This window comes from Cyprinodon tularosa, unplaced genomic scaffold (genome assembly GCF_016077235.1).
Source record: "Cyprinodon tularosa strain WSP-4 unplaced genomic scaffold, ASM1607723v1 ctg117, whole genome shotgun sequence".
Classification (NCBI taxonomy): Eukaryota; Metazoa; Chordata; class Actinopteri; order Cyprinodontiformes; family Cyprinodontidae; genus Cyprinodon; species Cyprinodon tularosa.
Genome location: NW_024037970.1, coordinates 409,650 through 426,111, shown reverse-complemented (window position 1 = coordinate 426,111; position 16,462 = coordinate 409,650). Strand labels below are relative to the sequence as shown.

At 36.9% G+C, this 16,462-nt stretch overlaps 1 protein-coding gene across 6 annotated transcripts in view; it reads left to right on the top strand.

The window, feature by feature from the left end:
- LOC119798542 (LIM and calponin homology domains-containing protein 1-like) overlaps window positions 1-16,462 on the top strand; it is a 107,445-nt gene that overhangs the window by 48,712 nt on the left and 42,271 nt on the right. For all 6 annotated transcript variants that reach the window (XM_038308066.1, XM_038308057.1, XM_038308078.1 and 3 more), the window contains exons 4-5: window positions 5,796-5,902; window positions 14,533-14,563. In XM_038308066.1, coding sequence (XP_038163994.1) covers window positions 5,796-5,902; window positions 14,533-14,563 — 138 coding nt within the window. The remainder of the gene's footprint in view (window positions 1-5,795; window positions 5,903-14,532; window positions 14,564-16,462) is intronic.

Sequence of the window (16,462 nt, the reverse complement as noted above, 5' to 3'; positions counted from 1 at the left end):
TATGCCAACTGTCCCAAAGTCAATGTGGGCACACTAATGGGGAACAGCAAAGGGTGTGGTTAGCACTGTTCCTCTTAAAACTCATCTAAGTGGTTGCACATAGGTTGAAGCAGCAGCCCATGGAGGCCTTATTCCTTGACTCTAACAGAAAAAAACACATTACCACAACAGAAATGGCAGCAGTGAATTTCCTTTTTTGCTATGGCCTAGACTATATTCCAGACTTACATTAGTGTCATTAGAAAATCTTTCCTTCCTTTGGTTTGCAATAATTAATCTCACTAATTCAGTTTTAAGGACTTTCATGTATTAAAACAGGTTTAAAATAACTGGAGAATTGTCTAATCTGATAGAATAATTCAATTAGATAGTGATATTAATAAAGCTGGATCAAAATGACAAGTAAGAATCGCTTAGGGTTTGACGTGACTTTCCCTAAAAATTTATCTGAATGTTAGTTTGACATCAATTAACTTTCACTTTGCATGGAATATTGCTAAACTCAGGGATTCATTCTTGCAACTGCAGAGAAAATAATATTTTTTTTAATTGAAACTTGGAAAAAGGATAGATCTGCTTGTCTCACAAGATCAAATCAGGTTTAAATTCTGTATTATTTATATGGGGCCAATTCATAACATGTCATCTCAAGGCCCTTTAAAGAGACAATTCAACCAAATTATACAATCAGATTGGGTCAAGGATTTACTATCTAAGGAAAAGCAGTTGATAGGATCCACTCATTGACTTGACAGCAATCCCTCAACCACCCTGGCCATTTGGATCATTTTTCATCAACAATTCTTCATCAGACACTCTGTTAAAATCAAAAATCTCCAAAATTAGAAAAATGAACAACAACCTCTGCAATAAGTACAGGAAATTTGGATTTAGGTGTGCCTTACTTTTCGAGACAATCATTTATGATATCACTTCCATAGTGGGAGGGAAGTTTGCTGCCTGCAAAAGGAAGTGCACAGAGTTTGTATTTTTTTAAGATTGCTGATTCTTACGTAACACGTAAAGCTAATTTTCAAAAGGTTAGTAACCTGCATGTATTGGAAATAGTGTAAAGTATTTTGTATCTGAAGCAAAAATCACTGAAGCAAAAAATAACATTACAAAGACAATCTTTTACATGAGTTGACTACACAATTAGAGGACTAGAAAAACAGGAATTAGCAATTACTAATTGGCCCAAAGGGACAATAAACAATCTACTGAAAGAAACGTGTTTACATTAGTAATGTGACATCAGGGCATAAAAATAAAATCAGAACACTACACCTTGGAGGGTTTTCTGTGTCTAAACAATGGGTCCCTTTACTGTCTCCAAGTTGAATGATTCTGTCTAAGTTCCTCTGCCTTTGCAAAGTGTTTTTTCTTGCCTCTTGGCTGTGATTACTGAGGTGAGAAACACATAAACAAGGAGTTTGCTGTTATCTGGCCGATCATAATAAAACACAGCCTACTCCCCCCTTCCTCTTCCTGTTGGGAGACTAATGGGAAAATGAGCCTCTGTGGAGTTTAGACTATTTTGTAATTAGAACGACCACCTCATTGCTTTGGCAGGTTGACCTTTGTGACCGCTGTGTTCGTGACAGGCTGTTTTAAGCTGTCTTTAGATTCTTTTGTGTTTTTCTGCGTAAAAAGATATGGCAGTGGGGGATCACCTTGGAAGGTGAATAGAAGTAATGCTCGCAACAAGAGAGCCTTTAATCTGAATCAATGGAACTTTGACTCAGTTTTTCTGCAAAGATTTCAACTATGTAGGAGTCTTTGTTAATTCTGGTGGCTCGCACTAGAGCAGTGGTTTTGGTTGGCATGATCCAAATGACTGAGAATTTGAAAACTTTTTTTTTTAAGCATTCATGCCTGCCATGCAAACCATGAAAGACTGGTATGTTTGACCTTTGTTGATGCAAATGGAAAGAACTTTTTGTAAATACCAGCCAATCCGATTTTCACTGAAGCTGCATGCTTCATTAGTATCCTGAGATTGTCTGACTAACAAATTCTCTTCTTACTCGGGTTCATTTTCTACTTTCAAATTTTGAGATTTGTTTGAGCAATTTTTTTTGTCAAATTGTTTAGAATTAATTATCAAAGTTGGATATCTTAAATTCCTTTGGCTTTTTTGTAATTTTTGTTATTTAGTTAAAATGACTAAAATGACTATTTCTTTGAAGGTATCTTCAATTATCAGTATCATATATCTTGTATTAGTGTGTCTATGTTTAAAATCTTAACTGACTCCTCCCGGTCAAAACAGAGAAGATGGAATCAGCCTCAGTTTGTACATTTGACCACATTTCTACAACAAAAATCTCTTAGATTTGAATAGCTTTTAAGATCCAGTAAATGTGTCAGCTGCAGTGGAGCCCAACGAACAGGATGGGTGTATTTTTGAACAAAGAGAGTGGTATCATTTTCAACAGATATTGTAGTCCAAACAGCCTTTTGGGATGTTTATATACCATACACTGACATTGCAATAATTACATATTTGTTAAATATTGTGCAGCTAAACAGATTTTTAGATTTCTCTCTACAACAGCTGCAAACGCCTAACATGTAAAAAGAGATGGTTATCTAAAATCAGACAAAGAAATAGTCATACTTCTGACCCCATCATGTTTCCTCTGTCCTGGTCACATTTAACATGGCCAATAACATGACCAATGTTACACACCCTATTCAGAGACCTTAAGGACCAGCACCAAATACCCTATATAATCATTCTATGACCCCTTTAACCTTCTGACTGTTGGTGCAGGCAAGCTTAGATAAGTATCTGTTTTTGTAGTAACCTCCTGATTTAATAAAGTCAATAAACAGTTCCTTTAGTTGAATTAAATTGGTCTCTTATCTTTCCTTTTTTTTTTTTTTGCAAGCAGCTTTTAGAATTGTCCCTCTGTGCACTTTAGATTAATGTCCCTTAGAAAAAAGCTAAGGATAACAATTTTAGATGTTCTGAGTCACTTACATTTACTTGCAGAATTAAAATTGTCTTCTCTTTTGGCTTTCAAGGGATAACTAGACATTTTTTTCAAGTATACACTCGAAAAAGAATCTAGAAATATGTATGAAATTCTTAAATTAAGTGTATTTACCCTTCATTTGAATAGGTAAATGAGATAGTTTGCCAATGGAATGAGTATTTTTATTCTTAAAATAAGATAATTAGATAATATGCACTTGAAATAAGACAATGCGATTGTGTTTTCTTACTTTAAGTGTAAATTGTCTTGTTCCATTGGCAAAATGTATATTTTACCTCCTCAATCCAAGAACAAATTCTAAGAAAAAATGACTTATCTAGATTTTGAATTTTTCCAGTGTATATGTTCAGTGGAATGTTCACTAATGAGAACTGTCAATACCTTTTGTGCTTTTTTGTCAATCCTGAGTTAGTTTCAATATATATGAACAGTTCCTTTATTGGGAAAAAATTTATTAGACTTTTAAACATTTATTTCTCTGTGCAAAACAGGATTTTACACAAATAATTAAAATAATTTTCTCAAAGATGGTCTTATGTAAAGACAAAAAAGATACTGCTGCTGATAACCTAACATTTTCAATAAAAACTACTGTCATGTTTACTCTTTTATACGTAATTTTTGTGTGGATTAAGCAGACAAATGATAAGCAATCATCAAATTTAGCAGTTTTTAAGCAAAAAAGCAACAGGATGCCCTTCATTAGAGTCCTGTCACATCTTGTCGATTTAGACAGCCTATGTCCGACATCCCAGAATTTCCTAAAAAAATGGCATACGCTGTATACATAGCTTATTCCTAACAAGTCTGGAACTTGTGTCCAACGACAGCCTAACTTAACGCATGGCAGCATAATGCCCAAGAAATCTCTCAAGCCAGTGTCCTGAGGGGGGCAGCAATGCGCTAGGAGGTGCCCAATCTGCATAAAAAGATTGATTTGATCCCGGTATTAACCAAGCAGCTGTTTACCGCCTGCCAAAAAAAAAAAAAAAAGAACAAATATAAAGAAAGTAAGAAGGTTTGCAGTCGCATCAGATTCAGCGTCATGTCTGCAAGTTTGTTTGTCATGGCCGTGGGCATGAACACCGGGAGGATCCATCACACTTACCTTCATGCTCACCTTATGATGGGGATGAAGTCTGGAGGAGATCTGACGGTCTCCTCCTGCGAACCCCCTTTTATACCAAAACGCTGCCAATACGCCATTAAACAGTATCTGTAAGTTAGAAACACGTTCAGCAGTCATCTGGAGCACATCAAATATGTTGATATGCGTTGGGGATAAGTTCTTGAGAAGTTACACGTAAGTTAGGCAAACCTTACTCATTGGTTTTTCGATAAGCTGGGCATGACACCTTATGAGGAACTTACACCTAACATATGTCAACGATCAAATAATTTACCTGTAACGTATGCCCCATGTATGACATACGCACTTGCTGTATGTCAACGTGTGCCAGCATGTTTCAGCCTATTTCAGCATGTTTCTCATAACCTATACAAAACTTATCCATAACTTTTCCAAAAACGCTGGCATACGTTTCCATACTTTCATTTATAAGGGGGCAAAAGCCTTCTTTCAGCCAGCTGATTGGCAGTGTTTGCAACAGGTGGGAAAAGGCGATGCTGCACAACTCTTTGCTCGAAGCAGCTGGATAATAATCAGGCTCTCATCATCATCAGATCAGAAGTGAACATTATGATGGAAACTGCACTGCTACTAATGATTGCTTTCCCTTTTTTAACATAAAACTACACCATCTGCTAGTTTAATGTAAAATGTTTTTCTTTTTTCTTAATTTTGAACAAGAGACAATAAATCACAGCTAGGTGAGACCTCACTGAAATGAAAACCAGTTGAAGAAAGTGCTGAGTCCTCTCTCAAAGGGATGGCCATGTGTGAGTTTTGTATCTGTGGGTGGGGTTCCCCACCAGGAGAGCACAGATGGCCCCGTCCCAAAAACACAGGAAGCTGCTGGGTGGGTTTAGAGCCACTGTTTTGCTCCAAGAGCAGAAGGACCGTGAGAACAAGTGTTTTTCATGTTCTGCTCATGTTATTAGCCATGGACAGATTTTTATCCTCTGCAGAACTAAAAAAAATATAATTTTACTTTAAATTTAGCTAACAATCCCCAACAATGCATTTAGATCCACTATTTTGATCTGAATATGTGAATAAGATCATGTTAGAGGGAAAGTAGAGGTCTGAGGACAATTGAGGTGAGGAGGAAATGGTGACACCCTGAGAGAAAAAGAGAGGGAAGGGCTTTAGTTGTAGCCCTCTGAAAGAGGGGGGGGGGATGAGAGACCTGGGAACACGAGAGAACTTGACTCAGGTTGCATCCAACAAAGAGTTTGTTAGAGCAGACATGTGGGAAGATTAAAGGACTGCAGCGACCAGGGCTGAAATGTTAGAAAAGAAGGAAAGGAATGACCAAGGAAAAGAGAAGGTGATTGATGACAGATCACAAGAAGAAAAATATTTTATCAAGCCAGAAGCTGAAGAATGAAATTTGGTGGAATCCAAGAAAGGAAATTTACAAAACCTGGACATAAACCCTGGCGAGTGTCACCTTTCAGTTGAGCAGGTATCCAGGATTACATTGTATACAGAGACTGGTGCCTTGTTTGGCTAAAGGATTAAAAAAATTAAATAAAATTTAACACAAATGTTGTTGCTGAAAATATTTTGTTTGCCAAAATAAGACATCTCGGAGAGTCATAATTGGTCTGGTGAGTTATTGTATGCTTTGAATTTTGAGGTAACCTGGTGTTGGTTTGCTTTCTGCACAGGACAACCTGAGTGTTTTTCTGCGAGGCTGTGAGGAGTTAGGACTGAAAGGCTCCCAGCTGTTTGACCCTGGAGACCTGCAGGACACATCGACACGTCCTGCTGCAAAGTAAGACTCAAAGCTTTGGTGTCTCTCTCCTTCTCCTACCATTTATGTTGCAGAGCCAATGATCCCAGTTTTCACTACATGAGGGATGTTTAGCTTTTACTGTCTTTGCACAAAGACACCTGAGTTATGTAAATAGATATTAAGGAATACAGTTGTTGAGACATGTATTGAAATCCCTGGTAAATGTATCAAATGCCTCAATTAGGTTAAATTAATCTTTTATGATAGTAGTTTAACTGTAAAACAAAACTGTGGGATTCCAAAAAAAGAAAATTAAAAACAATTCACTGGAATTTGTTTGCAAGTTTGAAGACGTTTCGCTTCCGATCCAAGAAGCTTTTACAATTCAAAATGTCAGGAATAGCGTTGAGTTCGAGGTTTTATACAGTAGCCCAACAAAGCCTTGTTTTTTGCTTTGAAAATATGCAAATTGAAATTGACAAAAAAGGGTCTGCCCCTTTTTAATTTTCTTTTTTTGGAATGACTATGACCTGGATGACTGAGAGTCTTCACCAGCAAAGCCATGTGATGAAATATTTTACTTTGAGTACGAAAGGAAGAAAAACACTGGTTAAGATATAATTGTTGCCATTTTGCTGGCAATTTAATATTTAGTTGCTCAAATTTCCTATTAAACAAATCTGACTGATGTGTATTTTTATGGCTGCGTTGTTTACTTTTAAAAACTTGATCATAAATTATATTTTCTGTTTTTTGTATTAGAAAATTTGACTTAAGGTATATTTTCATTAATCCAAAATCAAAGACAAGGTTTTTTATTTCACTTTAAATCAATGCAAAGAAAATGAATGATGTTTAAATTATACCCCTGCAGTACGTCACATATTAAGCTTGTGTTTCCGTGTATCTTTTCCAACGCTAACAACTTTTGTATTTATCTCTATTGGAGGAAACACATTTTAACAGCCTAAGGTCATAGAAAAAATGTTTTCACATTTCCATAAAGTTGAGTTTTTTTGTAGTTTTTTTTTACATATGTTACTTTCATCCTTGAAGTGGAGCTAGCTCTTAATAAATACATATTAGACATTGAAATGACTAAGCATTTACATACAAATTTATTGATTATATTTCCACTTTTACAATGCATTTACTTTATTTCCTCTTTTTATTACTTTCTTAATATTTAGGGCTTCACATTTCCCAGAATGCTAGAGATTGAAATGTAGTAGATTTTCTCCAGAGGGTCATTGATTTTCAGAATCAAAATCGTTAAGTTTCAGATTTTTATAGGTTGCTGTTTTTTTTCGATGAGTGGAATTTTTTCTAGATCGACAACCACTAACTGTGGAAAATTCTATAAACAAATATTCCATAGCTTCGAATCAGTAGCACTCCAATTTAATCTTGTAACATTTATTTTCATTTTTTTAATACATTTTGGAGTAATAAAACAGAACTTTTGGGCTTTGGAACTTGGCTGACTGTATTTTGTGCTCATGCTCACCTGACTGGAATAAAATCTGTTTTTCTGAGAGTTCGATCTGCCAGTAAACGGTCAAAGCCATGTCAGAGGGAAAATCAACTGATTCAGGTCACCAGCTGAGAAATCAATGCATCAATAACTTAACAACCATATTCAGAGTTTATTGTGTTGCTGCTTTTTCTGATATACTAATGATCTATTTTAAGCATATGGTTGGGGATTACACAAAATAAAGAAAGGCAATGTATGGCTTTGATTTATATGGCCTGAATGCTGCTTAGCACTTCAGCTGTGTGTGAATAGAAAGCTTGTTAAACACTGATTGTGCTTTTCTTTCCTCCACCTCTTGCCGTCAGTCATTCTGCATTGCACAATGATTGCAGTTCATTGCAACATAAATTAGTAAATGACAGGGAATGGAAGTTTGTACAAGCCTATCAATGCAGAAACAATGGCATATCTGTTGGAGACAACTGGTCTCTGTCCAAGTACAACAAAAGACTTTGCATCACTCACTCGGCCGTGGCTCCTGCTTTGTTGCTTGGAAACAAAGCCAAGTGCATGTTATGTTTTATACTAATATCAGAGTTTGTGTGAATGTGTGGGTGTCTCTCTTTACGTTTAGCATGTTCTGTTCTTATGCTAAATGTGTTTAACAAAGTTTCATTCACTTTAGGGGCTCAGAAGCTGCTTTGGAGATCAGATGAGAGAGGATAAGTGCTGCTCTTTGCACTTGTTGCAAGTAGCTGCTTGAGGGATTCTGTCAGACGAAGGAACTCTTTGAAAATGTTTAGATGTCTGCATTTACTGAAACACGTGTTTTTATAGATTTTATACTGAATATATTTTGTAAATATCATCTTCTTTGTGTTCATTCAACTAAAATAATATTAAAAATATTAAAGCAGAGCATTAAAATCTCACCCAAAATGAATTAATGAATCTCCTTAGAATTTTCTACATACTTCTTTGCCATGAAAGGCCCAGTAGTCTCCCATGCTTGCACCTGAGAGGCATTAATGCAGGCATGCAAAGGTAGTAAAATCCTTAAACCTTTAAGTAGGATTTGTTTTTTTTAGAATACCAGCACTTTTTCTGAGGAGAAGGATCACCCTGCCTGGTTAAATTAGTCAATATGCTAAATATGTAGAACTGAAAAGAAATAATAATAATCATGAGGGAAGTTAGCAGCATTAACTTGGACCTGAGAGGAAACTGAGGTGTCATTGTTCCAGTGGCCCTGTGCTATTTCCAGTAGTTATGTAATCTTCTGCTGTACAGGATGCTGTTTCCTTGCCCTTCAGTGACAGAAGAAACTTTCTGTGCTTCTTTCATAGGAATCCAGGCTGGTATTTACTCAACTGTAAAGGGACGTTTGAATTGGAAAGACAGATGGGTTCTGTTTTGACATGAGCTCATCTTAGAAACGTTCTCTTTATGACAAACATACAATCTGAAAGGAGATTAATAAGGGAATGAACATTTCACTCCACTTTATCAGGCATACCTTTATGACCACCTGTCTAGCTTTTTTCTCCCCCTCTCATTTGCTGTCTGCCCTTGGCAGTCAGAGTATTGACTCCTTAAGTACCCTGAAGGTGTTAGCTGAGCTGTTATCAGCAGATCCTCTAATTTAGCATTGTGGAAAAAAAAAAAAAAAAAAAAAAAAGAGAAAAAGTTTCTCTTCAATAATAGTGTCTTTGTTTTAAGGGATCTCCAGATCTGCTGCAGGACAAACTGCTCCTGCCTACAGCCGTAAACATCTGCAAAAACTTGTCGAAAAGAAAAATCCTGAGTTACAATTTTTGATCCCCTTTGATGCCAATGAAGTTTTTTTTTTAGTTTTTTTTTAATTGAAGTTAAACCTTAAAAATTTCCAGTTTGTCTTGAACATCATACGGTTGCTTGAATTGATTAATATCTGATGAGTTTGGAGGTTATGAACATCTAAAATGCAGCAGTTGACAGGCGGGAGCTGCTGGGTATCTTACCTGTCAAGTACAGAACTATTCATCAATGAGTCTCATGTTCTCGCCAAGTATGTTCTTGAGAAGAACACAGGAAAGTATGGACTTGGGGAGAACGGGAGCACGCAACATAAATATGGGTCAATTGGAGCAGAAGCGTACTTGTGACGTCACCACACGCTCGTCTAGTGTGGAGCCGCATTTCACCTTCTGTTATTTATAGTCTCTCGATAATAATAAATTATGCCTTTTTTTATTTAGTGGGGGAATAATAATTAACACAGTCAGATAAACACAAACCAAATGAACATTTTGCCAAATAAAACAATAAACTCGCCATCAGAGCCTGCCGTCCTTCACACACACCGTCCTTTATCCTGAGAGAGGGCTGCTGCAGACGGGTTAGGTTTAGGGGTGTAAATAATAATCGTTTTGTATCGATGCATCGATCCAACAGCCGAAGATCCGATGCATCGACACGTCCGCAAGAGTATTGATTCATGTTTTTTTTTTTTTTTCCTCCGGTCTATTTTTATCCATTTCCTACAGGGTGTAAATCTCACTCCCGTGCTGCGGTGGCGCTAAAACTATTTTGCCCTTCTACCTCGCTTCCTGGTTATACTCCTGCAGCAGTGTGTCGCAGTGAGCTTGATACAGACATTTTTGATTTATGCTCAATATGGTCTGCGCTATACGCTGTGGGTCTAGATACGGCCGAGGCGGTGAGGAAGTGGGGAGAGTTTGTCCGACAACGGAGGGATCTGAGGGCCAAAAAGAGCGGAGATCCAGGTGGAAAAAAGTTTTTTTCCGCAATTTCGGTCATAAAAACAAAACAAGCCGGCACTGCAGCACTGTCTGCGGCAGTGTCTGCGGTCAGCTACAATTTGGGAGAGGTGCAGCAGAGTGTCTTTTGGAGGGGGCGGGGACGTCGACACTCTGGAGCCGAGGTATTCTATTGCACTCATTGCAATGATTGTGTGCAGTACTTTTTGATGCAAGGTCTTTCAGAATCTATAAAGCAGGGGAATAATTATTTTTCAGTGAATGAGGTTTTCATAGGTCTAGGTGGAGTACAACTTTTCTACTTCTGTTATTTGCTGTTGTTTCTCAAATAAAATGCACAACAATATTACAGCTTTCATTGATTTATTTCAAATTTGAAACATTGTCTAGCCTGTAAGGTAAAAAAAAAAAGAAAAAAAAAAAGAGCCAAATTAATCGAATTGTATTGTGGTGTATTCTTGAGTATTGAAAATAATCGAATTGTCAACTGAATCGAATCGCCATGATGGGTGTGATTTACACCCCTGGTTAGTATTAGACCTGCTGCCGTTACCCTCGAAGCTCCGCTGGTTGCGGCGGGCCTCTCAACTTCAGAATTTTTTTTTCAAATTACACATTAAATCGTTAAATGGGCCATATAGTGACGCTTAAAAGTAAAATGTTGCTACCTCACATGATCTTAAAAACGACTTTTATTGAAGAACAGCTACAGAAAAGATAACTTTTTAACTTAATACTCTGAGCTCTGTGAGCGCTCCATTGAAAGCTGCTGCTGCCGCATTGCATTCTGGGACAGCTGTCAATCTCAAGAACACAAGTCTTCTCTAATGCTTATTCAGTAAAGAGGGAGAGGCGAGAACAACATCCGGTCGGTTCTTGGTTTGCTGTTCTTGTGAATTGGAACAATACAAGGACTGAGGCTGATGACATTTCATGAGTACACAAGCACATGAGAATGCACAAGTTCACATATTGAACTGGTGACACATATACTGTCATCAGTTCGCCATTAATCATTCAGTTGGTCACTTTTAAATGATAGCTGCAACTAAAGACTAAAAATACCCACAGATGATTTTTTTTAGATGCCCTGACCATTTTTTCATCCCAGTTTCTTCAGGTCAACTTGAATACAACCATAATACATGTGAGAGATGAATCAGATCACAATGGATGTGATTCAAGGTACATGGAACAAAAAAGCACTGCTGATGCTGTGCCTTATTTACCTCAAGAAAATATTAGAAGATATTTACTGTAGTTATGCAGCTTTTCAATAAAATTAGGCTTTATCAGAGAAATTGCCTTTTGCCTTAATTCAGATTGCATGAAGCTTTGAGCTGACAGAAGGAAGTTGGGAATATTAACCATCTTTATATATCTATAGTTGTATATTAATCCAGATTTTCTTGCTTTTTTGTAAAAAAATGAATTTCATAAAATGAGTTTTGAATTAGAGTCAGAAAATGTTTTACTGCCCTTTGGATTTGTTATGGTAATAAGGTGCTGCACATAGTCAAGCATATATACAGCAGAAATAGAATAAACAAATGCAAGTTGTATTGGAACATTTCACTAAAAAAGAACAACAGTGCAAATTTTGCAGAGAAAGAGCAAAAATCAAATTAGATGAAATGGTATAGACTGCCTGCTTCACATGAATGAATCAACCACATTTCTTTACGCTATTTTTGGTTAATCCACATCAGGCTTCATTCAACTGTTACCTGCTCCAATAGAATCAATTCACTGACAGAATAACATGGAAGCAATGTTATGGATGTTTTCTTTGACTGTAGCCTCTACATATGAGCTAATATCCTATGGAATGTGAATTATTTGTGCAGGGTAATGGCAGAGAAAAAGCAACCTGCCCTCATATCTATTCAGCTGACAGACAACTAGGATTAACAATAGAGGACCTGTTTGTGATTCATTCCCTGCAGCTACTTCCAACTTCTACCTCACCTTACATCTCACTATTTGTTTCTCAGGTCACTGGGAAACTCAGTTATCTGCCATTTAGGTTTCACTTACCTGCTGAGCGAGTTTGGCCCTTTGACCCTCGGGGGCTGGTACCTATATAAGCATTCTCATGATATAGGAATTTGGTTGCATTACTGTAACCTAGTACCCATCCTTCAAGTGTCAAAGGCTTTTTTTCATCAAACATTAGAGAAACCTAATATTCTGCATTTTCTTAACCTTTTATATCTTGGTTCTTGGCAGTCTTTTTTTTTTTAATTTGATGTTTATCTCTCTTTATGTGTGAGTGAAAATGTTGGTGAGAATAGGCGCAATCTGAGAAAATAATACAATTTTAGAATTTACCTGCTAAGTTTCTTTTTAAATTTGTTTATTTATTTTGTTATGATTTTTATAACTATTTGTACATCTCGTCTCATATCCTATCTCTAAAGGAGTGCCCAGCAACTCTGCAGAGAAAGTTAATCTTCGCTCTTTCGGTCATGACTCATGGCCTAGGTGTAGATATGAACATAGGCAGATGAAAAAGCTCACTTTGCTGGAAGTTTTTTGACATGTTACTCTAAAATGTGTAAAGTGTTGATTTCTAAACAAAGACACCCGTCTGGAAACAGAGTTAATATGACCTGGTAATAATGAAATTCAATTAATTATGTTTTTACGTCTACCTAGTTCAGTGTTTTTCCACACCATACGCTATCAGTGTATATCTGAGTTCAGCAAAGGTCACATTTTACAGGTTGCTGCAGTGTCTAATAGTGGATGTTATTTTGAAAGGTGAGAAAAACTTTAAGCAGGAAACCAAAATTGGATCAACAAAATGATATATACTAACTATAATAAAGTTGTGAAAGTTGTGAGCAAGGGATTTGGAAAATGGCGGTAGAGATTCATGATACTGGTAATTCATAAATTTGTTTTCCTGTTTTTCATATTTGGATAGGTGTCTGAAAATAGGGGAAAACAGTAGTCTGAAAGAAAAACAAAAAACAAAGAAAAACAGATTATTTTCTTAAATCTTAAATTTGCAAGTTTAGAAGTTAAACATTATTATCAATTATCATTTTCTCTTTCCCATACATGCCTTTACATTTGGCCAACGTGCAAATTGAGCTTACCTCCATTTACTGAAATTGCCTCTATAGACTCAGTTCATGACAAAGGGATCCTGGTCGGTAGTTTTTAAGAGAACTCCGATTTGCATCCAGAATGAAAATGGACCCACAGTTGTTGTTTTTTTTATTTTGCTAAAAAAAGGTAAGATAGAGTATCTTGTTGAAAATTACTTCAATATTATTGACTTTCCTACAAAATTACAATTTTGAACAAAATAGCTGTAGTATCAGACTGTAGTGCTTTTCCTCCTCTCCCATGTTTATGCACAAACATTTCATTTTAAGCTGCCATCTGAGAAAAACTCTGAACTTGTGCTATGCTCCTTAAAGCTTTATTCCATGTTATGAAAGAAAAATATGATTCTCTACAAATCTTTTACTCTGGTGTCTTTTCTTTGTTGTTATTTTTTGTGTGTTTTTTGTTATGCTTGTTTTGCACCAACTTGGCTAATACTCAATTATGTGGTTTTTGACATATATTCTGGGAATCCTCCTTAAGAGGACTCATTAGTTAAAACCAAATCAGTCCTATACGCTATCAGTATAAATCAGGATATTTTGTACCTTTTCATAGAAAAATGTTGCTCATATAAACTGTGTGTCATCTTCCCCAGGGTTAGAAATGTATTTCTTTTTTACTCTACCAGTTTAACATGGACATTTTGCATTAACTTGAGATAAACACACTTCTTGAGGGTGAACCTATGTATCTGATGAGTTCTAGAGCACAATATGGCTGATCAAGCTAGAAATGTAAATCCCTTTTATGTCCCACAATGGGGAAATTCACTCTCTGCATTTGACCTATCCCCTTGGGGGGCAGTGGGCTGCCATTGTGTGGCTCCCAGGGAGCAGTGTTGGTTTATACGTTTTTACTCAGGAACCCAGGGTGGAGGCTGTGGGGAACAAACCGGGTGCAACCGTCTCAGAGCACAAGCACAATGCTCTAATGACTAGGCCAACCCTCCCCCCACAGGCGGGGATACTCTCCACTATACTAGCAAGAAATTCTCTAATTCTAGTCATCAGCAATTTTCTTTGTGGATTTCTGTCCATCATTTTGCACTTCATAATCTCAACAGTAAAAAAAAAAGAAAAAAGCAAGCACTAAAGTCATTGATCTGTTGAAGCTGCTGAGTAAAACAATGAGTTATGGTGATACATCACTCCTGCCAGCAAGCTGTACAACCTCTACAGATTATTGCAGTTAGTTCTGGTGCTGTTGCTGTCTTTGGCAAATTGAAGTTAAATAAAGGTGTGTCCTAAATTCCTCTACTGTTTTAGTTTCAGCATGTCTCACATTTCTCTTTATGTCTTTGTATCTTTGTCCAGGGGAAGCGACGGCAGCCGAAGACTCAAGAATGTAAGTGTCACTTTTTGTTTAAACTAACTTTTTTGTCTGTTTGGGCTGCCATTACTAAACATTTTTTTTCTTTTTATTTGTTTTACTTTTTCCCTTTTTCATTTACTCCAATCAGGTTTTTATTGTCATTTAAATAGATTTGTTTTGCTGTCTGTGTTGGGTATCTGCTCGAACACCTCCGTGGCATTTTTTTTTTTTTAAGTACCTCTTTAAGAAGCAGAGGGCATTGTGATAGCCCTGCCCACTCTGCAGTCAGAGCAGCTCCACTCTTTCTCAGTCCCTTCACTCTCAATGTGATGCTGGTGTGCACCGAGCAGTTAATGTGTGCAGCTACAGATCCCACAGCTTCAGCTAGATCATTTAGCTGACTGAACAAACTCTCTGCTGCAATAGCCAGCATTTACAGCTGCAGAGAAAATGATACGCAAGTTACCGAATGGTGATGCTTTAGCCTGGACCTGCGTTTGTGACGTGCACTGTGGATTTGCCTTGCATGCTGAAGACTAAAGACCGGGATTGGACGGCAGCTGTCTCTGCAACGCATCATATATAGAGAGGTGAAGGTGCTGTGAGAATAATCTGCTGATGTGATCATAAAGGTGTTAGCAAACAGCTTTGATGTTACCTTGAAAAAAGCTGCCTGGAGGAGTGGAAAATATCTGTAATGGTGTAAACGAGATGAGCCACTTGTGCAAAACAAAGATGTAAAGGAGCAGTTACCACACGGAATAGATAACTCATCTTAATTTGGGTTGACATCAGAGGACACTTTTTAGAGCTGTTTTGCAATCTTTTGTGTTTTTGTAATGTAATATAAAGAGCTCATCATCACCTTTCAATTGAACCTTATGGATTGACCGTGTATTACAGCTGCTGGAAATGATAAAATAACGGTAAAATAAGTGTGACGCACTTCTCCTCTCCTCTCTCTCCAAGGCCTGTTGTTTATTTTACTGTCACTCAAACTTCACTGACTTGTTTTGAACAAATGGTTTCTTTCACCTGGTCCATGTCATTGCTGATGTCAGACTTCACATTTGATGCAGTTGTCAGTTGTTATGGTGTTGCTTGTCTAGATAGTACTGGTACAGACCTTCCAAGCTTCTCGCTGTTGTGTTGTATTTAGGATCAATACAGAGCTGTTTTTCATGCTCAATAGTGGGCATGTGGAACACATTTGGTGGCGACCTAGATTTACTAGAGATGCGCACATTATACTGGTGACACTGGAGTGCTGTACTTTGTTGCTGAGAGTGGTACATGATGCTTATAATAAGGTTAAATGTTGAGGACATTTTTGATATTTGTCCTCTAAGTTGTGTTCAGGCTTTAAGCTCATTATATCTAATGCTGATGTTTTCACCAAAGTTGAGAGATAGGAAAAAAATTAAATGAAAGATTTTATAAATCTCTAGTATTAAACAATCTGAGCAGGCAAGAATATAGCTAAAAGTTGTCTAGGACTTTACATAGGATTACAGCGGATTATTGAGACAACCTGTGTTTCAACAGAAAGCTTGTTTTTTTTAATCTTTTCAACCATTATAATATTTTTTGCCAAAATAAACACAGCTGATTCAGTTCAAGCATTTGTCATATGATGAAAGCAAACATAGAAATAAACATAAGTTACATTTGGCACCTTTTAATTTCTAAAGAGAATAAATGTTCAGCTACATTTGGTCTCTTTCTGCTCATATCCCCCAGGGAACATTATCCAGCAAGGAAAATAGCTCCACACCATGTGTGATACACAAAGGGTTTAAAATCTTTAATGCAGTTTTCAATCTTGCAAAAGAAACAAAACACATTTTTACATTAAAGATTGCATAAGTTTGAATCAGTGTCTGTTCTCAGTTTATCACGCTACAGAAATATGTTTTATTAATCACCCATATG